The sequence below is a fragment of the Aphelocoma coerulescens genome, chromosome 7, assembly GCF_041296385.1.
Source record: "Aphelocoma coerulescens isolate FSJ_1873_10779 chromosome 7, UR_Acoe_1.0, whole genome shotgun sequence".
Taxonomy (NCBI): Eukaryota; Metazoa; Chordata; class Aves; order Passeriformes; family Corvidae; genus Aphelocoma; species Aphelocoma coerulescens.
Genome location: NC_091021.1, coordinates 9936991 through 9958274, shown reverse-complemented (window position 1 = coordinate 9958274; position 21284 = coordinate 9936991). Strand labels below are relative to the sequence as shown.

Genomic DNA, 21284 nt, shown 5'->3' with positions numbered 1-21284 from the left:
TCTGGTGTGTTTCAACTCTCGGCAGGATGCATTTGTCTCTTGCTTGCTGGAAGCTGCCCTGGCCCAGGGCCAGCCCAGAGCTGGGGTGTGTGGGCCAGGCAGCAGAGAGAGTCCTGCCCTGTGGACTCGGCTGATCTTGGTGTGTCCCAGGCTGTCTCAGCCACTCGGGCCAAGGGATTCCTTCCAACCCGGGGCGCTTTGGGTGGGCTGGGGGTGGTCCCAGGGGCGGGTGCCAGTGTGTCCAAGGGCCCTTTGTGACACAGTGTGGAATGGTCACCATGGAATGCAACAGGACAGGGTGTCCCAGGGCCCTTTGTGACACGTGCTGACATAGGTGCTGGCGGCGACGCGGCCACGCCACAGTGCTCGGTGCACGCGACGGGGCAGGACGGGCGTGAGTGGTGCTGTGAGGAGTCCCCGCACAGCCAGCTCGTTCGCTGCTGACCCGCAGCTGTTCCGAGGCGTTAGTCCTGCATCTGGCCTCGCGGCCGGACTGCGGGACTTGGTGACTCGGAGCTTTCCTGAGGCATCTCCCATCCCTGCGGCTGGTGCCCTTGAGGCCAGACCGTGGGATTTGGTGACCTGAATCCTTGACGAGGAGTCTCCTGTCATTGTGTCAGGAGCCCTCGAGACCAGAGAGCAGGACTTGCAGTCCTGTAGCCTTTCTGAGGCTTCTCTGTCGCAGGTGCCTTCAAGGCACGACTGCAGGACTTGCTGACTCGAAGCTTTTCCAAGTCATCTGTCCTGCAAGTAGACATGAATCCAGTCTGTGACATGGAGCAGAGACCCCTGAGGGTGCCCAAGCTGGCCTGGGTGAAGGAGGAGGAAGAAGGCCCTGGAGCTGTCCCAGCTCAGGAGTCTGGACTAGTGGAACAGTTCCAACTGCTGCAGGATGGTGAGTGGCAGAGCTGGGCCCAGGGCTGGTGCCTGCAGCCAGGTTGACCACATCCCATCCCAGCCCATCCCATTCCCTGGGGACATGCCCAGGGCCAGGACGGAACAGGGTCCAGGGCTGCCCCCCCGGCAGCCGTGCTCCATCCCCTTGGCATCCCGGGGCTGTCCCTGCCTGGGGAGCGCAGGGCTGGGCTGTGTTCTCCGGCCTCTCCCGCAGCCCCTCAGCTCTGGCCGCGCTCGCTCTTTGCCAGATGCAGCCACGGACCAGACACAAGAGCAGGACCCCGCCCGTGGCCGCTTCAGCAGAGCAGCGCAGGTACCTGCAGCCATCCCCACCTGGGCTGGGCCTGCTGTCGCTGCTCAGCCGAGCAGCGCGTTGGAGCTCTCCATGGAACGTCCCTCTCTTCCTGCCCTTCGTTCTCCTGCTGATGATTTGCAAATTCATCAAGTGCATTTGGCAGGAAGAGACCAGCGTCATGGGCACTGGGTCCGTGGAAAACGGGGACATCTCCAACACTGACGCCAGCACCTCCATGCTGGATTTGCTTGTGAATAAGGGTGTCCCCTGTCCAGAGCAAGTAAGCAGCCTGTGGCCAGGGTTCGATCCTCCCAGGAACTGCATGGCCTCCCAAGCCACGCCTGCTGGTCACTTTAAGCCTTTGAGGCCATCCCAGTGTGGTGGGAAGGGAAGCAGCTCTCTGGAGAAGCTGGGGACATTACTCCCTCTGGCAGCTTCCAACTCTCCCCGTGCCTTCTCCAGGTGCCTGCCATGGTGAGGTACATCCACCGCTGGCTCATGGCCAATGAGTCTGGCGAGCACAAGCTGGACAATACCCTTCTGGAGCTGACAGAGGCACAACCCACTGATGTGGTGATCACTCTCCTGCGTGTGGCTCCTTCATGTGACAGGTATAGGGCCCATGTGCACAGAGGGCTCAGGACTCACCAGCCCATCACCCTGTGGAGCCTGTCCCAGGTGTCTGACAGAGACTTCAAGGGCCCTGTGGCTCCTCCATTTCCCAGCCCTGGCATGTCAGCCCCTGAGCCTGCTGCCATGCTCCCTCCCTGCCCCTCAGGGGCCTGTCCCCACAGGGCTGGGCTGCCTGCGTGCTGCCAGTGAGGGGCCGTGGGCAGAGGCAGGGCTGACAGCCAGCTCAGGTCCCTGCAGCTGCCCAGGCCACGGTGCTGTGGCGGACACCCCCCTTACAAAAAGCTCTGACCCCACAGAGCTGCTACAACCATGTGGAGCACGATCTTGTCCTCGAGAAGGACTGCGAGGCTGGTGGTGCTGATACTCCTCGAAGTGCTGAGCAACTGGCCAGAGCACATCACACACACCTCCGATGGGGACAACACGGATGTCTTTGCCCTGGCTGTGAGTTTCTGGAACTGGCCTTTGCTCACCCTCCAGGTCGCCTCTCCAGCAGCTCTCCATCCTCTTCCCACCCTGCATCTCCCTGCCTCGGGCGCTGGGCTGAAACCTGGGCTAGGGGCAGGTTCAGAGGCACCAGGCCCGGTGCTCCCCCTGCATCTCCCCTGGCCTCTCCCTTCCATGCTCTGGCCCTGACACAGGGACACCTGGGCACTGAGTGCTGTCTCAGGGGGATTTGTCCTTTGCAGGCAACTCTGGTGATGTGGAAGATCCTCCAGGGGCCCTGCTGGCCACAAGAAGCGATGTTGTATTTCCCTCGTCTCTTTGTGCATCTGCTCTTCCAAGTGTTCTTCAGCACAGAACAGATGCCACAGAAGGTTAATACTTTCTGGAGAGCATGCCGGGAGGAACACCGCCTTCCCACCAATCCCAACAGGTGCTCCATCCCAGTCATCCTGTCCCTCCCATGTCCCCAGAGCAGGAGCCAGTGCTCTCAGCCTGACCTGGGCTTTGCTCTGCACACAGGTTTGTAGTGCAGACCCTGGAGGCCCTGCTCCGTCGGCTGGAGTATGAGGATGTGGTGGTGGCCATGGAGCGCCAGCATGGCTGGGACACACTGCTCTGTCCTGACACACAGCACTATGCAGTGGGTCTGCTGGCCAGGTGAGACGCCCTCCTCCCCGCCGCCCCTGGCATTTGTGCCCTGTGCCCGGCGTGCCCCACACAGTCCCCGTGGTTGTGGGCGAGGGGGCCTTGTCACCGAGGGATGGCCGAGCAGACTGCAAAAGGCTGGGAGAGGAGGGTGCCCAGGAGCGGCCGCCTCCCAAAGGGCCCACGTCCCCTCGCAGGGTGCTGGGGAGAGATCAGACCTCTGTGAGTCAGTCCTGGGAGAGGTCTGCCCGTCCAGCTCAGGGTCTTGGTGCCTTTTTCCCCCTGCCAGGGAGATGCGCAGTGGCTTGCCCCACTTGTGTTCCCGCATCGCCTTGCACCTGCTCGGGCTGCTCAGGAGGAGGCGGTCACGCTGGTATCTGCTCACGCTGGCCTTCTTCGTTGAGGTGAGCCTGATGGCCAGCGCTGCCTCTTGCAGCTGCAGCCGCCTGGGACAGTGCCCGTGCCCGATGCTGCTGCTTGGGCCAAGCCCTGTGCACTTCTGGGCTCCTGCCACCCGGGTCCCCTGTCACTGCCCTGTGCCTTTCAGGTCCTGGAGTGTCTGGACTTGAGTAAATGCGGTGACAGCATCCTGGAGATCATGTTAAAGAACCTGCGGAGCGAGTGCAGGGAGAGGCGTCGCCTGGCGCTCAGTGGCCTCATGGTGCTCAGCAATGATCCCTCGCTGGTGAGAAGGGAGCAGTGGCTGAAGATCCACTGGCAGCATGGGGCTGGGGAACGCAGCCCCTTGGGCTTGGCTGGGCTTCAGCAGCTGAGGCAGCTGCTCCCAGCTCTCCTCCCTCCCACCTCAGCTGACCGCGTGTTTCGGGACAGGCCTTTGGCATCTGGGCCCGGCGGCAGCAGGGTGGGGTTGCCCAGACTTGTGTTCCATGCAGGCTGAAAAAATGTGGAGCCTGACTGAAAGCCTCGTGGAGTTCGTGCGGGAAAATGATAGCGGTGTGGTTAGGATGAGCATCATTGTACTCAGCCGTTTGTTCTTGGCTAATGCCCACCCGCTACCCGGCCGCGTCGCCCTGCAGTTGGCTGAGCCTCTTGTGCCACTCTTTGACAACGTAAGGCTCTGTGCCCCCAGCCACGGCCACTGGGTGCTGTCCGGACACTTTGTGCCCTGTGGATTTTCAGGCCTGTGCCCAGGTGGGCCTGGAGCAGCCGATGCTGAGGCCCTTGCTTCTTCCTTTTATACAGGATGATAGCCAGGTGCAGATGTGCTCCATGTATGTCTTCCGAGAAGTGATGGATTTAATAATGCGAAAGAGAAAAAAGGCCCTCAAGTCACACGTGCGCCAGAGCCTGCTCCCACTCTCTTTCCACTGCCATGATGAGAGCCAGCACGTGGCAGAGGTAAGGGCTCATGGGCTGCTGGTGGCAGCCTGGGAGCAGGCTCGGCTGCCTCCTGCTCTGGCGCCTCGTGGACTGCAGCTTCCCCCTGGCCTTGGCACAGGGATGCTGGTCCTGTGCCCTGGGCTCTGGTGCCACCTCTGGCTCTCTGCTGCTCTCCAGGTTTCTCGGGAAACGCTGCTTTGTGCTGCCAGATTCCTGAAGAGGAGGGATCTTGAACAGATGCTGCAGCTGGATCAGACATGGAGGTTTGGCGAGGGCCTGGTAAGCCCCAGCCGCAGCCTGGAGAAGCCCCCGGGGCCCCGTGTGTGGGGCTGGCAGCTGTGGCCCTGCCCAGTGCTGCACCCAGGGGCTCCAGCCTGCGCCCCACACGCTGCTCCCTTCCCCAGGAGCTCTTCCCCAGGCTTCTCTGGCCCCGAGCCGGGTGGGTGCCCATGGAGCGCCGACCCAGCTGGGCTGTGGGGCGGGGTAAAACTGCGGCTCCCCCGGCAGCACCCGGCCCTCTGCCCCCTCCAAAGGGGCGGCCGGCCGGGCCTCGGGGCTGTGCGGGCAGGGGAAGCCAGTGCTGGGCGCAGGGAGCGCCCGGCCGAGGGGCAGAGCCCGCGCCAAGCCTTCCCTCCGTGCCCTCTCTGCAGCTGGCAGAGGACAGGAGCCGAGCGGCCGAGCACCTGCGCCGGGCCCTGCCGTACCTGCGGAGCCCACAGACGGCCCTACGAGAGGCGGCCGTCAGGTTCATTGGTGAGCCCCGAGGCCGGGGCCCCTCCCTGCCTCCCCGCCCCGCCGCAGCTCGGCCCCAGCCCGGCTGCTGCCCCGGCTGCAGCGGGAGCCGGGCCCGGGGCCGTGGGTGCTGCCGCCCTCCCGCAGCCGTGCCCTCGGGCGTCAGGATGCGGCAGGGGCCCGGGCTGAGCCCCGCCGGGGAGGAGGGCGTGTGGCCACAGGGCTGGCAGCGCCCGTGTGGGGCAGTTGTGCTGCTTGGGGCCGTGACAGGCTCTGTGTTCCCAGGGATCGCCGGGCGGCACCTGAGGCGGCAGAAGGAAGAGCTCCAGCTCATCTGTGAGGGTGAGTGAGGGCAGCGGGCTGTCAGCGGGGGCTGGCGGGGGGAGCTGCAATCCCTGCCCGGCTGCGGAGGGCTCTGCTCCCTGTGCGGACGAGGGGCGGCGTGGGCAGAGCACAGAGAGGTTTCAGGGACATGTGGGGATCGGTGGCCAGCACCTTCCGGCTGTTCCCGTTGGCTCCTGCTCCCTCCTGGCCATGGCAAGAGTGGGTGGGATGGCCCTGGCCAGGGGCACTTCCTCGTGTCCCCACAGATCTGGGCTCTGACCGTGGCTCTGTTCCTCTCTCTTCCAGCCCTTGAAGACATGACAGATGACATCAGCCCTGCTGTCTCAAGGCTGGCAGCTCAAACATTGTACGTCCTCAGAGCAGCAAAGAGCGCTCCGTACTCCATCTTCCCGAAGCTCCGAGATCGACTCCGCAGGGCATGCAAGACACGGCCTCGTCTGTGGGGCTGTGGCTGGCTGCACTGCTGGAGCTCTGCGGAGAGCTGATCTGGGAGGTTCTGTCTGGCGGGGCCACCTGAGCCTTCAGGGATTTTTCTTTTCTTGAAGATTGTTCTTTTCTTCTTTTCGTTTTTCTTAGCATGTAAATATAGAATGTGTTACAATACACAGACTCCCAGGAGCTTTCTTTTGGTGCCCGGTGTCCGCAGGACGTAGGGGAAGAGGGAAAAAAGCTGCTTGTGCTCAGCAAGTTGCCCAGGCCTGCAGCATGGAAGGGAAAATGGCCAGAAAAGCCCCTTGGCCTTTGGTGGTTGTGCTGGAGCCTTAACGCTGCCGACAGAGCGGGTGGGCAGGGGCTGGAGCTGCGGGGATCCCTGTGGGACTGGTGCCTGGAGATGGCCACAAGCCCTGTCCCAGGCAGGAACCACCATCTGTGTCCTCCTGCTTGCGTGTTGCTGGCTGGATTGCTGAGGGCTCCGAGGTGCCTCTTGACCCAGCTCCTCTGGAGCTCTGTCGGGGCTGTGCCGCTGCCGGGCAGGTTGGCTGGGCTGGGGGAGACCCTGAAGGGACGGGGCGGTGGGAGGCCGTGAAGGGATGAGGTGCTGCGGAGGCCCTGAAGGGACAAGGCAGTGGGAAGGTGTCGCTGTTGTTGAGGCAAACATAAAAGCCACACTAGTCATCCTCTTGGGATGCATCTGCTCCCATTTTGTTATCAACGGGCTCACCTTTAAAAGGTTGCAGTCCGATCTAGATCTTGGTAGCTCTCTTTGCTACTCTCCTTCCCGTTGAATCCACGGCCCCTGCTCTCCACACAGGCTTTCTGCTCTCCAGGCAGGCTCTTTGAATCACGTCTCGGGGTCACCACATGTGGCTGTTGCCGAGGCGGACATAAAAGCCACACCAGTCGTAATCCATAGTCGAGAAAGGTAGAAAGATTTTTTATTTTCTCTACTGCTGTCCTTACACCTCTTCACAGTGGCTGTGGCCTAATTTAAGATTGGCTGCTTAGCAAACAATGACAAGGCTGCCTAACAAACAATGACCATTCAGGCAGTAAACAATCAGCTATACAAGCAAAAGTATCGTTGCTACATATTATCCACAAGTTCTTCCTTGTACACTCTCAGTGTCCCACAAGAAGAACATCCTCCCCTCATGTCCAGGACATCTTCTCTTATTAATTATCTTCTTGGCCTTCTCTGTGGGTTTTTCTAAAGCTGCAAAATTTCACTGTAATATTCTCATGGGTAAACTCGGACTGGTTTCAGGTGTGAACCTGTGGTCTTTTGGCCCTACAGCTTTGTCAGACTGATGTTACACACATTTCAGAATCTGGTCATTTTAAATATGTACATGTATCCATTGACACCTTTTCCTCTGTTCTATGGGCTTCTGCTCATGCTGGAGAAAAGGCCCGTGATGTAATTTTGCCCTGGCAGGAAGCCTTTGGTGCTTTAGGCGTCCCTGCCTGTGTGAAAACTGACAATGGGCCGGCCTACGCCTCTCAGAAAGTTAGGAATTTCTTACGTTTGTGGGGCATCTCTCACAAATTTGGTATTCCTCCTTCTCCCACTGGTCAAGCTGTTGTTGAATGTGCTCATCACACACTTAAAACTGTTTTAGGAAAACAAAAAGGGAGAATGGAAGGGGAAACCCCACAGTCCCAACTTTTGAAAGCTGTAAATACCATAAATCACTTGGCAATACCGTCTGATTCAAACAATCCCTCCATTTTAAATCATTTTTATTCCTTGCAGTCCACCAGTGAAATACATTTGCCTCGAGCTAAAGTATGGGTAAGGAATTTGCTTACCAGCCAGTGGGAAGGCCCCTGGGACCTTGTCATGTGGGGGCGTGGATTTGCTTGTGTTTCCACAGGTACTGGAGCACGGTGGGTGCCAGCAAGGTGTGTGTGTCCCGATTTGCAGCAGAATATCCCACTGCCTGTTCGGCCAGATGCTGAGGGTAACAGCAACACAGGCTGATGACCTTGGCAGCGTGGTTCGGGCTACCTCCGACCAGAGAGAGCATCGAGCACCGGTGACCAAGGAGGACTCTATTGCACTGTATATCCCTGCGATCCAGGGGTGTTGGCTTGCACTGGGATGCACTGGAGTGCAAATGTCAACGAATAACAGAAAAATGCAGGTGCCAGTATGGTCCTTGTCAGTTTTGCTGAGCTTAGTGCCTGCTGTTTCTGCTTGGCCTGTCAGTCAGCCAAGAACCAACGTGTGGGTTACCCTGGCCAATGTGACAGGGCAAGATACTCCGTGCTTAGCCACTGCTGCTCCTGACAGTCCTTTTTCTACCTGCCTTGTTGGCTTGCCAGTAGAGGACCGGCCAAAGCCTAGGACAGTTTGCAAGCTTTTACAATCACACAATCAGGCTGATGCTTGGGATCAGTGGGTTTTGTACCTTGCCCCTGCAACTCTTGAGCCACAAGAAATAGAGCTTTTAGGATCTGTGAAAACGGACTTTTTGTGTTAAGTTTAATTATTCTGGGTCTGATCAGTCCGAAGTATGGGATGTTTCTCCTAACCAACCCATATCTGCAAATGAAAGTGCCTGGTGCAATTATAGTTCACCACATATTTCACACTCTACTACTGTTCCTCTAGCTTTGCCCCCAGGGGTGTTTTTTATTTGCGGAGACCGAGCATGGGCTGCAATTCCATCCCATATCAGGGGAGGTCCTTGCAACTTAGGACGACTCTCACTGTTAACACCTGACACATCCATGATTTAACAGCATAAACCATGGAGGGGAAAACACAGCATCCATGCATTTGCCCCTGATTGCAATGACACCACCAAATTTTGGCCATCAGATACTTGATGGGCTGTTTCCTTCTTTTCTCCTCAAATAGCATCTGCTAAAGCACTGGGACTGTTAAACAAGTTAGGATGTTGGTTAGCTTGGCAGACTAATGCCACTTTGCTTGCTTTAGCTGGATTATTAACAGGTGTTGGTTCAGTAAGGCATGCTACACTGCAAAATAGAGCTGCCATTGATTTTTTGTTACTAGCACCATGGACATGGATGTGAGGATTTCGATGGAATGTGTTGTATGAATTTGTCTGATCATTCAAAATCTATTCATGCCCACATTAAGGAATTACAAACAAGCGTGTCAAAATTGCGGGAAGAATCAGAATCTGATTGGCTCAATAGGTAGTTTGGCAATTGGCAAATTGCAGGATGGGTCAAAAATCGGCTCAAAACCAGATGCCTGATCCTATGGGTTATTTTTTTGCATCCTGCTCAGTGTGCCGTGTTTATTGTCTTTTTTTGCAAAGGGCCCTGCAAAAGTGCATAAGCGCTGCCTTTGTAATTCAAAAAAGGGGGACCTGAGGAGATTGACAGCTGGACTGACAATCTCACAGAGTCAGACCTGAAACCAGTCCGAGTTTACCCATGAGAATATTACAGTGAAATTTTGCAGCTTTAGAAAAACCCACAGAGAAGGCCAAGAAGATAATTAATAAGAGAAGATGGTCCTGGACATGAGGGGAGGATGTTCTTCTTGTGGGACACTGAGAGTGTACAAGGAAGACCTTGTGGACAATATGTAGCAACGATACTTTTGCTTGTATAGCTGATTGTTTACTGCCTGAATGGTCATTGTTTGTTAGGCAGCCTTGTCATTGTTTGCTAAGCAGCCAATCTTAAATTAGGCCACAGCCACTGTGAAGAGGTGTAAGGACAGCAGTAGAGAAAATAAAAAATCTTTCTACCTTTCTCGACTATGGATTACGACTGGTGTGGCTTTTATGTCCACCTCGGCAACAGCCACAGGAAGGCACGAGGGGATGTGTGAGGGAGTGGGTGGCTGGAGGCTACGAGGGAACAGGAGGCCCCTGAGGGGCTGGGGTGGTGGGAAGCCCTGAGGAACTGGGTGTCAGAGGCCATAAGCAGCCCCCAGGCAGTCAGTCACCTTGTTCTGCCAGAGTTGAGTTACAAGACGGATGCTGGGCACTCTGTAACTAACACCATCCGTATTATTTAGCTAAAAAGAGATGAGAAGGACTCTTAATGCTAGGTGTTTAACACCAAAGAGGCTGCTTTAGAAACTTTCACGTAACCTTGTGTAGTTATGAGCGAGAAATGTATCCTTTTAAGAAACTTTCCCAACTGACATGACTAGAGGGTTGTTTGTAGGGTATTGGAGGGGAAAACCCTCCCTGCCCAGGTCTGAGTTCTGGCCAAGTTGTGGCCCTGGCTGGTTGTGAAGTCTGCCATCAGATCCAGGTGCTTCTGTGCTAAAAATGTAGTCACTTTGACTTGCTGAGTTGTGCCTTTAAAAGCCGGACGCCGTTTTGGGCAAACCTGAAATCTCACCTACGGGTGGATGCAGCGTGTAGGATTTTCCCAATTGCTGGGAAGGGTTCTCCAGATCCTTGCTGCGAAACAGGGCTCCCCAGCGACTGTGGACTCTGGGTGATGGTAAAGTATTTAGGCAATTGGTGATGCATCTTTCTAACTCTCTCTCCTTTCTCTCGTATAGTAATACTTAGGTGCATTACCTTGCTTGTTTTTGCTTGTCACTAAAGCCAAGCACGTAGTAAACTTACTGTTCTATAAAATGTATCATTTTACTGTTGTGTCTCCTTACTGTTCATAGTAAATAGGACCATTCTTTCTCTTGGTGTCTGTGTTCTTTAAAGCACCCCTGTCAACGGGCATAGTCATCAGGATCTGGAAACACTGTAAAAGGACAATTGGAGACAGGAAAATTGTGAAAAAAGGGGATCCACCTCAAGTCACCACCATTCGTGGAGACAGAGGGTTTGGATCTACCAGCTTGAATGATGGAATTAAAATACGGGTCCAAGGGCCTAATGGCCCTCCTGAACCGGCTGAGGTAATAGCAGTAGGAAAGGACAACGCCATTCTGATCACAAGACCCGGGCAAAAAAAGAAGGGAATATGTCCCCACAACAAAATGTTATTTGCAAGAATAACTAGATGGTACAGGATTTTATCTTGCAGACCCTGCATGCCTGAACCTGCCTGTTTACCGCAACAGCCCCTTCAGAAAAGGATACTATCCACGGTGCCTGGGCTGAGGAACCAACCTTTGTGGAGGACAGAAAGGACTAAAACAATGAGACTACTGTTGGTATTTTTAATTTTGTGTTATCATTGGGATCAAATTGTGACCTGGGAAAATAGATTTGTATCCTTAGGGGAAACAGTGGCAACCACCTTTAACCTCAGCAACTCCTGGGTCTGCAGGAGCCCAGGCAGAGCCAAAGATTGGGCCGTGACAGATAGCCCAACCATTATCACCTAAGTGGTGTGTCAGTGAACGAAGCCATGTACACAGAGGAACAGGCTTCTGGACCTCAATCATTGGCGATTACGCCTTTCCGGGAAAGGCATCTACTGCCGTAATCGGACATAAGGACATGGGGTTCGAGTGGGAGAAAGTGTTTGTGAAAGGACTTTGGGTTTTGATTGTTGGACCACTAGGATTGCCCTCCTTATGATTGTTCCAAATACCAAGGTAGATAGAATCAAACACATGTTAAGCTCACCAGTGGTAGTTGGGTAAGGTGTCCCTACCACAGTTACCAAAGGGATTTCGAAGGCTGTAAAGCCGTGGGGAGGAATCTGTTCTTTGACCACCTATTTTTAAGTTGCCCCCGAGACAATTTCACAAGTAAAACACATGTTGTCCATGATTATCAGTGCAAGTGGCAACATCAGAATGGAACTCGAACCCTTTTCAAGGAGTTCTGGTCCGACTCTAACAAAACAGAGCAGGGGTGTGACTACAGATGGAAACCCCACCCGGGAATTTGGAAATGCAAATATTGTGACTCTTATGGTGAAGCAACTATTTTTGGAGGTCCGTTAGGTCCAGGGAACAAGTTATATTTTGACCCAACAGTTGATGACAAAAAGTCGGGAAGGCCCTTTTGCTACCGAAACATGGCCCTTGGAAGGTCATCATTGGATTGGTGGCCAACATGCTTACCGAAGGTTGCCTCCACACTGGTCAGGAATATGTTACACAGGCTATATCAGGCCCCTGTTCTTTTTGCTGTCACAAAGCCGGGACGGGGCTCAGAGTCAAAATATATGAGGATTTGGTCAGAGAAAAATGGTGTCTTGACACCTCCCTAACTAAGGGAAGCTCCCAAAGATGGGGAGATGATGAGTGGCCACCTGAGAGAATTATACAACATTATGGACCGGCTACATGGAACCCTAGTGAATTGGTATCACGGGCCAGAGAACCTATCTGTAATTTGAAGTGGATAATATGACTGCAAGCCATCTTGGAGACAATAACTAACCAGATGGCTGCAACCCTTGACCTTGTGGATGACCAATCCACACGACGGCAGAATGCGATTTTCCAGCATCACATGGTTTAGACTACTGGCAGAAGGAGGAGTTTGCAGGAAATAAAATCAATCCAGCTGTTGCTTACAAATTGATGACAATCAAAAAGCAGGAAAACAGGTGACTAGGGAGATAAGAAAATTAGCCCATGTACCAATGCAGACATGGGAATGTTGGGAACCTGATATATTTTTGTGGCCGCCAGGGAGTCTGTGGCTCAAACGGGCCCTTCTCCTTTCCCTTTGTGCAGCGGCTACCTTTTTGTTTCTTCCTTGTTTCATTCCTTGTATTGTGTGCTTAATCAAGCACACAATACAGGGAATGCAGCTTGCAGTTCTGCCTCAAGATGGACTAACCATATATGCAACAGTTGTTGGGGCAGTCTGACAACTTCTAAGTCTGATGATCAACTGATGTGCTGAGGCCTGAGCAGCAGGCCTCACCAGGGCTGGCCTACAAGTCAAACCCTGGGCATTACGTGGCTAACACCATCAGTATTATTAAGCTACAAAGAGATGACAAGGACTCTTAATGCCAGGTGTTTAACGCCAAATGGGCTGCTTTAGAAACTTTCACCTCAACGCGTATAGTTATCTCCACAGGGACAGGAAGAGGGCACAACCAGGGACCATCGTGGCTTAACAGTGAGCTTTGGCTGTGCCTAAAAGCACATGAAGCAGCAGCAGCAGCAGAGTGGCGCGACCATCGCAGCGTCTGGAGCGCTGTCAGGCAGTGCCTGGATCCTGGGTGCGGTTCTGGTCCCCACACGGGAGGAATCGCAGCCCCTGCCTCAGAGCCAGTCAGAAACCCAACCAAGCGAGAGCAGAGGGAGGGGACCCTTCGCATCTCTCTTGGGCATGGCTGCAAAACAGCCGCTGCTTCTTCCTGCGCCTGTGTTTGGGGTCTGCTGACCCCAGAGCCAGCCGGCTTGTGCTCTGTTGTCCAAAGAGTGTTCAGAGCGGGCATGAGAAGTGCTCCGTGCACAGCGGAGAGTCCTGGAAGGCGCTCACAAGAGCCTCCTGCGGGAACAGGGCTCTGCTCTCTGGCTGGGAACAGCCTGGTTTTGCTGCTGTGACCGCAGGCAGGAGTTGAGGCAGGTGCAGAGGCAGCGGGCAGCTTGTGTTTGTAGGGGCCCGGGGCTGCGCGCCTGAACCGACACGTGGGACCACACCTGGGGGAAGATGAGAGCGAGCCGGAGGGCCTGTTCTGAAAGGACCGGAAGTAATTCAGCCTTGCCAGGGTTTCCTAAGTGTGTGTTGCTGTTCCCCAGGACATGGACAGATTTGGGGGAAATCCCTTTGGAGGAGAGGGCCTTGCTTCTCAAGGAAAGTGCTTGCCCAGGTGCCCCCAGTGAAGTGGGTGCAACTGTCTCCCTTGGGCTCCCTGTGCTCCTTCCAGTCCTTGAGGCCCGTTGCACTTGGGAAGGGAGAAGGCTGTGAAGAGACGGTTTGGCATCGGCCTGGGCCTGCGGAGACCAACCCAAGCACCTGCAGCAGAGTGTGTTACCCCCCTTTCAGCAGAGGTCTGAGCGAGATCATCTCTGTCCAGCTGCGAGCCCCAAAGCTCTCTTTGAGAGCTGTGAATTAAAAGGCCTTTACGCGCGTACTTTTCACATCTTCCCTATCTGGTGTGTTTCAACTCTCGGCAGGATGCATTTGTCTCTTGCTTGCTGGAAGCTGCCCTGGCCCAGGGCCAGCCCAGAGCTGGGGTGTGTGGGCCAGGCAGCAGAGAGAGTCCTGCCCTGTGGACTCGGCTGATCTTGGTGTGTCCCAGGCTGTCTCAGCCACTCGGGCCAAGGGATTCCTTCCAACCCGGGGCGCTTTGGGTGGGCTGGGGGTGGTCCCAGGGGCGGGTGCCAGTGTGTCCAAGGGCCCTTTGTGACACAGTGTGGAATGGTCACCATGGAATGCAACAGGACAGGGTGTCCCAGGGCCCTTTGTGACACGTGCTGACATAGGTGCTGGCGGCGACGCGGCCACGCCACAGTGCTCGGTGCACGCGACGGGGCAGGACGGGCGTGAGTGGTGCTGTGAGGAGTCCCCGCACAGCCAGCTCGTTCGCTGCTGACCCGCAGCTGTTCCGAGGCGTTAGTCCTGCATCTGGCCTCGCGGCCGGACTGCGGGACTTGGTGACTCGGAGCTTTCCTGAGGCATCTCCCATCCCTGCGGCTGGTGCCCTTGAGGCCAGACCGTGGGATTTGGTGACCTGAATCCTTGACGAGGAGTCTCCTGTCATTGTGTCAGGAGCCCTCGAGACCAGAGAGCAGGACTTGCAGTCCTGTAGCCTTTCTGAGGCTTCTCTGTCGCAGGTGCCTTCAAGGCACGACTGCAGGACTTGCTGACTCGAAGCTTTTCCAAGTCATCTGTCCTGCAAGTAGACATGAATCCAGTCTGTGACATGGAGCAGAGACCCCTGAGGGTGCCCAAGCTGGCCTGGGTGAAGGAGGAGGAAGAAGGCCCTGGAGCTGTCCCAGCTCAGGAGTCTGGACTAGTGGAACAGTTCCAACTGCTGCAGGATGGTGAGTGGCAGAGCTGGGCCCAGGGCTGGTGCCTGCAGCCAGGTTGACCACATCCCATCCCAGCCCATCCCATTCCCTGGGGACATGCCCAGGGCCAGGACGGAACAGGGTCCAGGGCTGCCCCCCCGGCAGCCGTGCTCCATCCCCTTGGCATCCCGGGGCTGTCCCTGCCTGGGGAGCGCAGGGCTGGGCTGTGTTCTCCGGCCTCTCCCGCAGCCCCTCAGCTCTGGCCGCGCTCGCTCTTTGCCAGATGCAGCCACGGACCAGACACAAGAGCAGGACCCCGCCCGTGGCCGCTTCAGCAGAGCAGCGCAGGTACCTGCAGCCATCCCCACCTGGGCTGGGCCTGCTGTCGCTGCTCAGCCGAGCAGCGCGTTGGAGCTCTCCATGGAACGTCCCTCTCTTCCTGCCCTTCGTTCTCCTGCTGATGATTTGCAAATTCATCAAGTGCATTTGGCAGGAAGAGACCAGCGTCATGGGCACTGGGTCCGTGGAAAACGGGGACATCTCCAACACTGACGCCAGCACCTCCATGCTGGATTTGCTTGTGAATAAGGGTGTCCCCTGTCCAGAGCAAGTAAGCAGCCTGTGGCCAGGGTTCGATCCTCCCAGGAACTGCATGGCCTCCCAAGCCACGCCTGCTGGTCACTTTAAGCCTTTGAGGCCATCCCAGTGTGGTGGGAAGGGAAGCAGCTCTCTGGAGAAGCTGGGGACATTACTCCCTCTGGCAGCTTCCAACTCTCCCCGTGCCTTCTCCAGGTGCCCGCCATGGTGAGGTACATCCACCGCTGGCTCATGGCCAATGAGTCTGGCGAGCACAAGCTGGACAATACCCTTCTGGAGCTGACAGAGGCACAACCCACTGATGTGGTGATCACTCTCCTGCGTGTGGCTCCTTCATGTGACAGGTATGGGGCCCATGTGCACAGAGGGCTCAGGACTCACCAGCCCATCACCCTGTGGAGCCTGTCCCAGGTGTCTGACAGAGACTTCAAGGGCCCTGTGGCTCCTCCATTTCCCAGCCCTGGCATGTCAGCCCCTGAGCCTGCTGCCATGCTCCCTCCCTGCCCCTCAGGGGCCTGTCCCCACAGGGCTGGGCTGCCTGCGTGCTGCCAGTGAGGGGCCGTGGGCAGAGGCAGGGCTGACAGCCAGCTCAGGTCCCTGCAGCTGCCCAGGCCACGGTGCTGTGGCGGACACCCCCCTTACAAAAAGCTCTGACCCCACAGAGCTGCTACAACCATGTGGAGCACGATCTTGTCCTCGAGAAGGACTGCGAGGCTGGTGGTGCTGATACTCCTCGAAGTGCTGAGCAACTGGCCAGAGCACATCACACACACCTCCGATGGGGACAACACGGATGTCTTTGCCCTGGCTGTGAGTTTCTGGAACTGGCCTTTGCTCACCCTCCAGGTCGCCTCTCCAGCAGCTCTCCATCCTCTTCCCACCCTGCATCTCCCTGCCTCGGGCGCTGGGCTGAAACCTGGGCTAGGGGCAGGTTCAGAGGCACCAGGCCCGGTGCTCCCCCTGCATCTCCCCTGGCCTCTCCCTTCCATGCTCTGGCCCTGCCACAGGGACACCTGGGCACTGAGTGCTGTCTCAGGGGGATTTGTCCTTTGCAGGCAACTCTGGTGATGTGGAAGATCCTCCAGGGGCCCTGCTGGCCACAAGAAGCGATGTTGTATTTCCCTCGTCTCTTTGTGCATCTGCTCTTCCAAGTGTTCTTCAGCACAGAACAGATGCCACAGAAGGTTAATACTTTCTGGAGAGCATGCCGGGAGGAACACCGCCTTCCCACCAATCCCAACAGGTGCTCCATCCCAGTCATCCTGTCCCTCCCATGTCCCCAGAGCAGGAGCCAGTGCTCTCAGCCTGACCTGGGCTTTGCTCTGCACACAGGTTTGTAGTGCAGACCCTGGAGGCCCTGCTCCGTCGGCTGGAGTATGAGGATGTGGTGGTGGCCATGGAGCGCCAGCATGGCTGGGACACACTGCTCTGTCCTGACACACAGCACTATGCAGTGGGTCTGCTGGCCAGGTGAGACGCCCTCCTCCCCGCCGCCCCTGGCATTTGTGCCCTGTGCCCGGCGTGCCCCACACAGTCCCCGTGGTTGTGGGCGAGGGGGCCTTGTCACCGAGGGATGGCCGAGCAGACTGCAAAAGGCTGGGAGAGGAGGGTGCCCAGGAGCGGCCGCCTCCCAAAGGGCCCACGTCCCCTCGCAGGGTGCTGGGGAGAGATCAGACCTCTGTGAGTCAGTCCTGGGAGAGGTCTGCCCGTCCAGCTCAGGGTCTTGGTGCCTTTTTCCCCCTGCCAGGGAGATGCGCAGTGGCTTGCCCCACTTGTGTTCCCGCATCGCCTTGCACCTGCTCGGGCTGCTCAGGAGGAGGCGGTCACGCTGGTATCTGCTCACGCTGGCCTTCTTCGTTGAGGTGAGCCTGATGGCCAGCGCTGCCTCTTGCAGCTGCAGCCGCCTGGGACAGTGCCCGTGCCCGATGCTGCTGCTTGGGCCAAGCCCTGTGCACTTCTGGGCTCCTGCCACCCGGGTCCCCTGTCACTGCCCTGTGCCTTTCAGGTCCTGGAGTGTCTGGACTTGAGTAAATGCGGTGACAGCGTCCTGGAGATCATGTTAAAGAACCTGCGGAGCGAGTGCAGGGAGAGGCGTCGCCTGGCGCTCAGTGGCCTCATGGTGCTCAGCAATGATCCCTCGCTGGTGAGAAGGGAGCAGTGGCTGAAGATCCACTGGCAGCATGGGGCTGGGGAACGCAGCCCCTTGGGCTTGGCTGGGCTTCAGCAGCTGAGGCAGCTGCTCCCAGCTCTCCTCCCTCCCACCTCAGCTGCCCGCGTGTTTCGGGACAGGCCTTTGGCATCTGGGCCCGGCAGCAGCAGGGTGGGGTTGCCCAGACTTGTGTTCCATGCAGGCTGAAAAAATGTGGAGCCTGACTGAAAGCCTCGTGGAGTTCGTGCGGGAAAATGATAGCGGTGTGGTTAGGATGAGCATCATTGTACTCAGCCGTTTGTTCTTGGCTAATGCCCACCCGCTACCCGGCCGCGTCGCCCTGCAGTTGGCTGAGCCTCTTGTGCCACTCTTTGACAACGTAAGGCTCTGTGCCCCCAGCCACGGCCACTGGGTGCTGTCCGGACACTTTGTGCCCTGTGGATTTTCAGGCCTGTGCCCAGGTGGGCCTGGAGCAGCCGATGCTGAGGCCCTTGCTTCTTCCTTTTATACAGGATGATAGCCAGGTGCAGATGTGCTCCATGTATGTCTTCCGAGAAGTGATGGATTTAATAATGCGAAAGAGAAAAAAGGCCCTCAAGTCACACGTGCGCCAGAGCCTGCTCCCACTCTCTTTCCACTGCCATGATGAGAGCCAGCACGTGGCAGAGGTAAGGGCTCATGGGCTGCTGGTGGCAGCCTGGGAGCAGGCTCGGCTGCCTCCTGCTCTGGCGCCTCGTGGACTGCAGCTTCCCCCTGGCCTTGGCACAGGGATGCTGGTCCTGTGCCCTGGGCTCTGGTGCCACCTCTGGCTCTCTGCTGCTCTCCAGGTTTCTCGGGAAACGCTGCTTTGTGCTGCCAGATTCCTGAAGAGGAGGGATCTTGAACAGATGCTGCAGCTGGATCAGACATGGAGGTTTGGCGAGGGCCTGGTAAGCCCCAGCCGCAGCCTGGAGAAGCCCCCGGGGCCCCGTGTTTTGGGCTGGCAGCTGTGGCCCTGCCCAGTGCTGCACCCAGGGGCTCCAGCCTGCGCCCCACACGCTGCTCCCTTCCCCAGGAGCTCTTCCCCAGGCTTCTCTGGCCCCGAGCCGGGTGGGTGCCCATGGAGCGCCGACCCAGCTGGGCTGTGGGGCGGGGTAAAACTGCGGCTCCCCCGGCAGCACCCGGCCCTCTGCCCCCTCCAAAGGGGCGGCCGGCCGGGCCTCGGGGCTGTGCGGGCAGGGGAAGCCAGTGCTGGGCGCAGGGAGCGCCCGGCCGAGGGGCAGAGCCCGCGCCAAGCCTTCCCTCCGTGCCCTCTCTGCAGCTGGCAGAGGACAGGAGCCGAGCGGCCGAGCACCTGCGCCGGGCCCTGCCGTACCTGCGGAGCCCACAGACGGCCCTACGAGAGGCGGCCGTCAGGTTCATTGGTGAGCCCCGAGGCCGGGGCCCCTCCCTGCCTCCCCGCCCCGCCGCAGCTCGGCCCCAGCCCGGCTGCTGCCCCGGCTGCAGCGGGAGCCGGGCCCGGGGCCGTGGGTGCTGCCGCCCTCCCGCAGCCGTGCCCTCGGGCGTCAGGATGCGGCAGGGGCCCGGGCTGAGCCCCGCCGGGGAGGAGGGCGTGTGGCCACAGGGCTGGCAGCGCCCGTGTGGGGCAGTTGTGCTGCTTGGGGCCGTGACAGGCTCTGTGTTCCCAGGGATCGCCGGGCGGCACCTGAGGCGGCAGAAGGAAGAGCTCCAGCTCATCTGTGAGGGTGAGTGAGGGCAGCGGGCTGTCAGCGGGGGCTGGCGGGGGGAGCTGCAATCCCTGCCCGGCTGCGGAGGGCTCTGCTCCCTGTGCGGACGAGGGGCGGCGTGGGCAGAGCACAGAGAGGTTTCAGGGACATGTGGGGATCGGTGGCCAGCACCTTCCGGCTGTTCCCGTTGGCTCCTGCTCCCTCCTGGCCATGGCAAGAGTGGGTGGGATGGCCCTGGCCAGGGGCACTTCCTCGTGTCCCCACAGATCTGGGCTCTGACCGTGGCTCTGTTCCTCTCTCTTCCAGCCCTTGAAGACATGACAGATGACATCAGCCCTGCTGTCTCAAGGCTGGCAGCTCAAACATTGTACGTCCTCAGAGCAGCAAAGAGCGCTCCGTACTCCATCTTCCCGAAGCTCCGAGATCGACTCCGCAGGGCATGCAAGACACGGCCTCGTCTGTGGGGCTGTGGCTGGCTGCACTGCTGGAGCTCTGCGGAGAGCTGATCTGGGAGGTTCTGTCTGGCGGGGCCACCTGAGCCTTCAGGGATTTTTCTTTTCTTGAAGATTGTTCTTTTCTTCTTTTCGTTTTTCTTAGCATGTAAATATAGAATGTGTTACAATACACAGACTCCCAGGAGCTTTCTTTTGGTGCCCGGTGTCCGCAGGACGTAGGGGAAGAGGGAAAAAAGCTGCTTGTGCTCAGCAAGTTGCCCAGGCCTGCAGCATGGAAGGGAAAATGGCCAGAAAAGCCCCTTGGCCTTTGGTGGTTGTGCTGGAGCCTTAACGCTGCCGACAGAGCGGGTGGGCAGGGGCTGGAGCTGCGGGGATCCCTGTGGGACTGGTGCCTGGAGATGGCCACAAGCCCTGTCCCAGGCAGGAACCACCATCTGTGTCCTCCTGCTTGCGTGTTGCTGGCTGGATTGCTGAGGGCTCCGAGGTGCCTCTTGACCCAGCTCCTCTGGAGCTCTGTCGGGGCTGTGCCGCTGCCGGGCAGGTTGGCTGGGCTGGGGGAGACCCTGAAGGGACGGGGCGGTGGGAGGCCGTGAAGGGATGAGGTGCTGCGGAGGCCCTGAAGGGACAAGGCAGTGGGAAGGTGTCGCTGTTGTTGAGGCAAACATAAAAGCCACACTAGTCATCCTCTTGGGATGCATCTGCTCCCATTTTGTTATCAACGGGCTCACCTTTAAAAGGTTGCAGTCCGATCTAGATCTTGGTAGCTCTCTTTGCTACTCTCCTTCCCGTTGAATCCACGTCCCCTGCTCTCCACGCAGGCTTTCTGCTCTCCAGGCAGGCTCTTTGAATCACGTCTCGGGGTCACCACATGTGGCTGTTGCCGAGGCGGACATAAAAGCCACACCAGTCGTAATCCATAGTCGAGAAAGGTAGAAAGATTTTTTATTTTCTCTACTGCTGTCCTTACACCTCTTCACAGTGGCTGTGGCCTAATTTAAGATTGGCTGCTTAGCAAACAATGACAAGGCTGCCTAACAAACAATGACCATTCAGGCAGTAAACAATCAGCTATACAAGCAAAAGTATCGTTGCTACATATTATCCACAAGTTCTTCCTTGTACACTCTCAGTGTCCCACAAGAAGAACATCCTCCCCTCATGTCCAGGACATCTTCTCTTATTAATTATCTTCTTGGCCTTCTCTGTGGGTTTTTCTAAAGCTGCAAAATTTCACTGTAATATTCTCATGGGTAAACTCGGACTGGTTTCAGGTGTGAACCTGTGGTCTTTTGGCCCTACAGCTTTGTCAGACTGATGTTACACACATTTCAGAATCTGGTCATTTTAAATATGTACATGTATCCATTGACACCTTTTCCTCTGTTCTATGGGCTTCTGCTCATGCTGGAGAAAAGGCCCGTGATGTAATTTTGCCCTGGCAGGAAGCCTTTGGTGCTTTAGGCGTCCCTGCCTGTGTGAAAACTGACAATGGGCCGGCCTACGCCTCTCAGAAAGTTAGGAATTTCTTACGTTTGTGGGGCATCTCTCACAAATTTGGTATTCCTCCTTCTCCCACTGGTCAAGCTGTTGTTGAATGTGCTCATCACACACTTAAAACTGTTTTAGGAAAACAAAAAGGGAGAATGGAAGGGGAAACCCCACAGTCCCAACTTTTGAAAGCTGTAAATACCATAAATCACTTGGCAATACCGTCTGATTCAAACAATCCCTCCATTTTAAATCATTTTTATTCCTTGCAGTCCACCAG

General features: G+C 57.1%; 2 protein-coding genes across 2 annotated transcripts; both read left to right on the top strand.

Annotated features, from left to right (window-relative positions):
* The first annotated feature begins 774 nt into the window (after positions 1-774).
* LOC138113331 (maestro heat-like repeat-containing protein family member 7) lies at positions 775-5938 on the top strand. The gene is made up of 15 exons (XM_069021487.1): positions 775-895; positions 1146-1209; positions 1322-1472; positions 1655-1803; positions 2122-2269; positions 2515-2702; positions 2792-2929; positions 3207-3321; positions 3465-3602; positions 3811-3987; positions 4121-4276; positions 4436-4537; positions 4909-5011; positions 5276-5332; positions 5621-5938. Exons 1-15 carry the CDS (start codon positions 775-777, stop codon positions 5818-5820), a joined length of 2007 nt encoding a protein of 668 aa, XP_068877588.1. The 3' UTR covers positions 5821-5938.
* An 8565-nt stretch (positions 5939-14503) lies between these two features.
* Positions 14504-19685, top strand: LOC138113330 (maestro heat-like repeat-containing protein family member 7). The gene is made up of 15 exons (XM_069021486.1): positions 14504-14642; positions 14893-14956; positions 15069-15219; positions 15402-15550; positions 15869-16016; positions 16262-16449; positions 16539-16676; positions 16954-17068; positions 17212-17349; positions 17558-17734; positions 17868-18023; positions 18183-18284; positions 18656-18758; positions 19023-19079; positions 19368-19685. The coding sequence occupies exons 1-15, from the start codon at positions 14504-14506 to the stop codon at positions 19565-19567; spliced, it is 2025 nt and encodes a 674-aa protein (XP_068877587.1). The 3' UTR covers positions 19568-19685.
* The last annotated feature ends 1599 nt before the right edge of the window (positions 19686-21284 follow it).

Excerpts from the sequence above, each read along its gene's own strand:
- LOC138113331 (XM_069021487.1), top strand. The coding sequence starts at position 775 with ATGGAGCAGAGACCCCTGAGGGTGCCCAAGCTGGCCTGGGTGAAGGAG. Across the intron at positions 2,703-2,791 it reads CTTCCCACCAATCCCAACAG|GTTTGTAGTGCAGACCCTGG; the intron begins GTGCTCCATCCC and ends CTCTGCACACAG. Across the intron at positions 2,930-3,206 it reads GCAGTGGGTCTGCTGGCCAG|GGAGATGCGCAGTGGCTTGC; the intron begins GTGAGACGCCCT and ends TCCCCCTGCCAG.
- LOC138113330 (XM_069021486.1), top strand. The coding sequence starts at position 14,504 with ATGAATCCAGTCTGTGACATGGAGCAGAGACCCCTGAGGGTGCCCAAG. Across the intron at positions 18,024-18,182 it reads AGAGCCAGCACGTGGCAGAG|GTTTCTCGGGAAACGCTGCT; the intron begins GTAAGGGCTCAT and ends GCTGCTCTCCAG. Across the intron at positions 18,285-18,655 it reads GGAGGTTTGGCGAGGGCCTG|CTGGCAGAGGACAGGAGCCG; the intron begins GTAAGCCCCAGC and ends CCCTCTCTGCAG.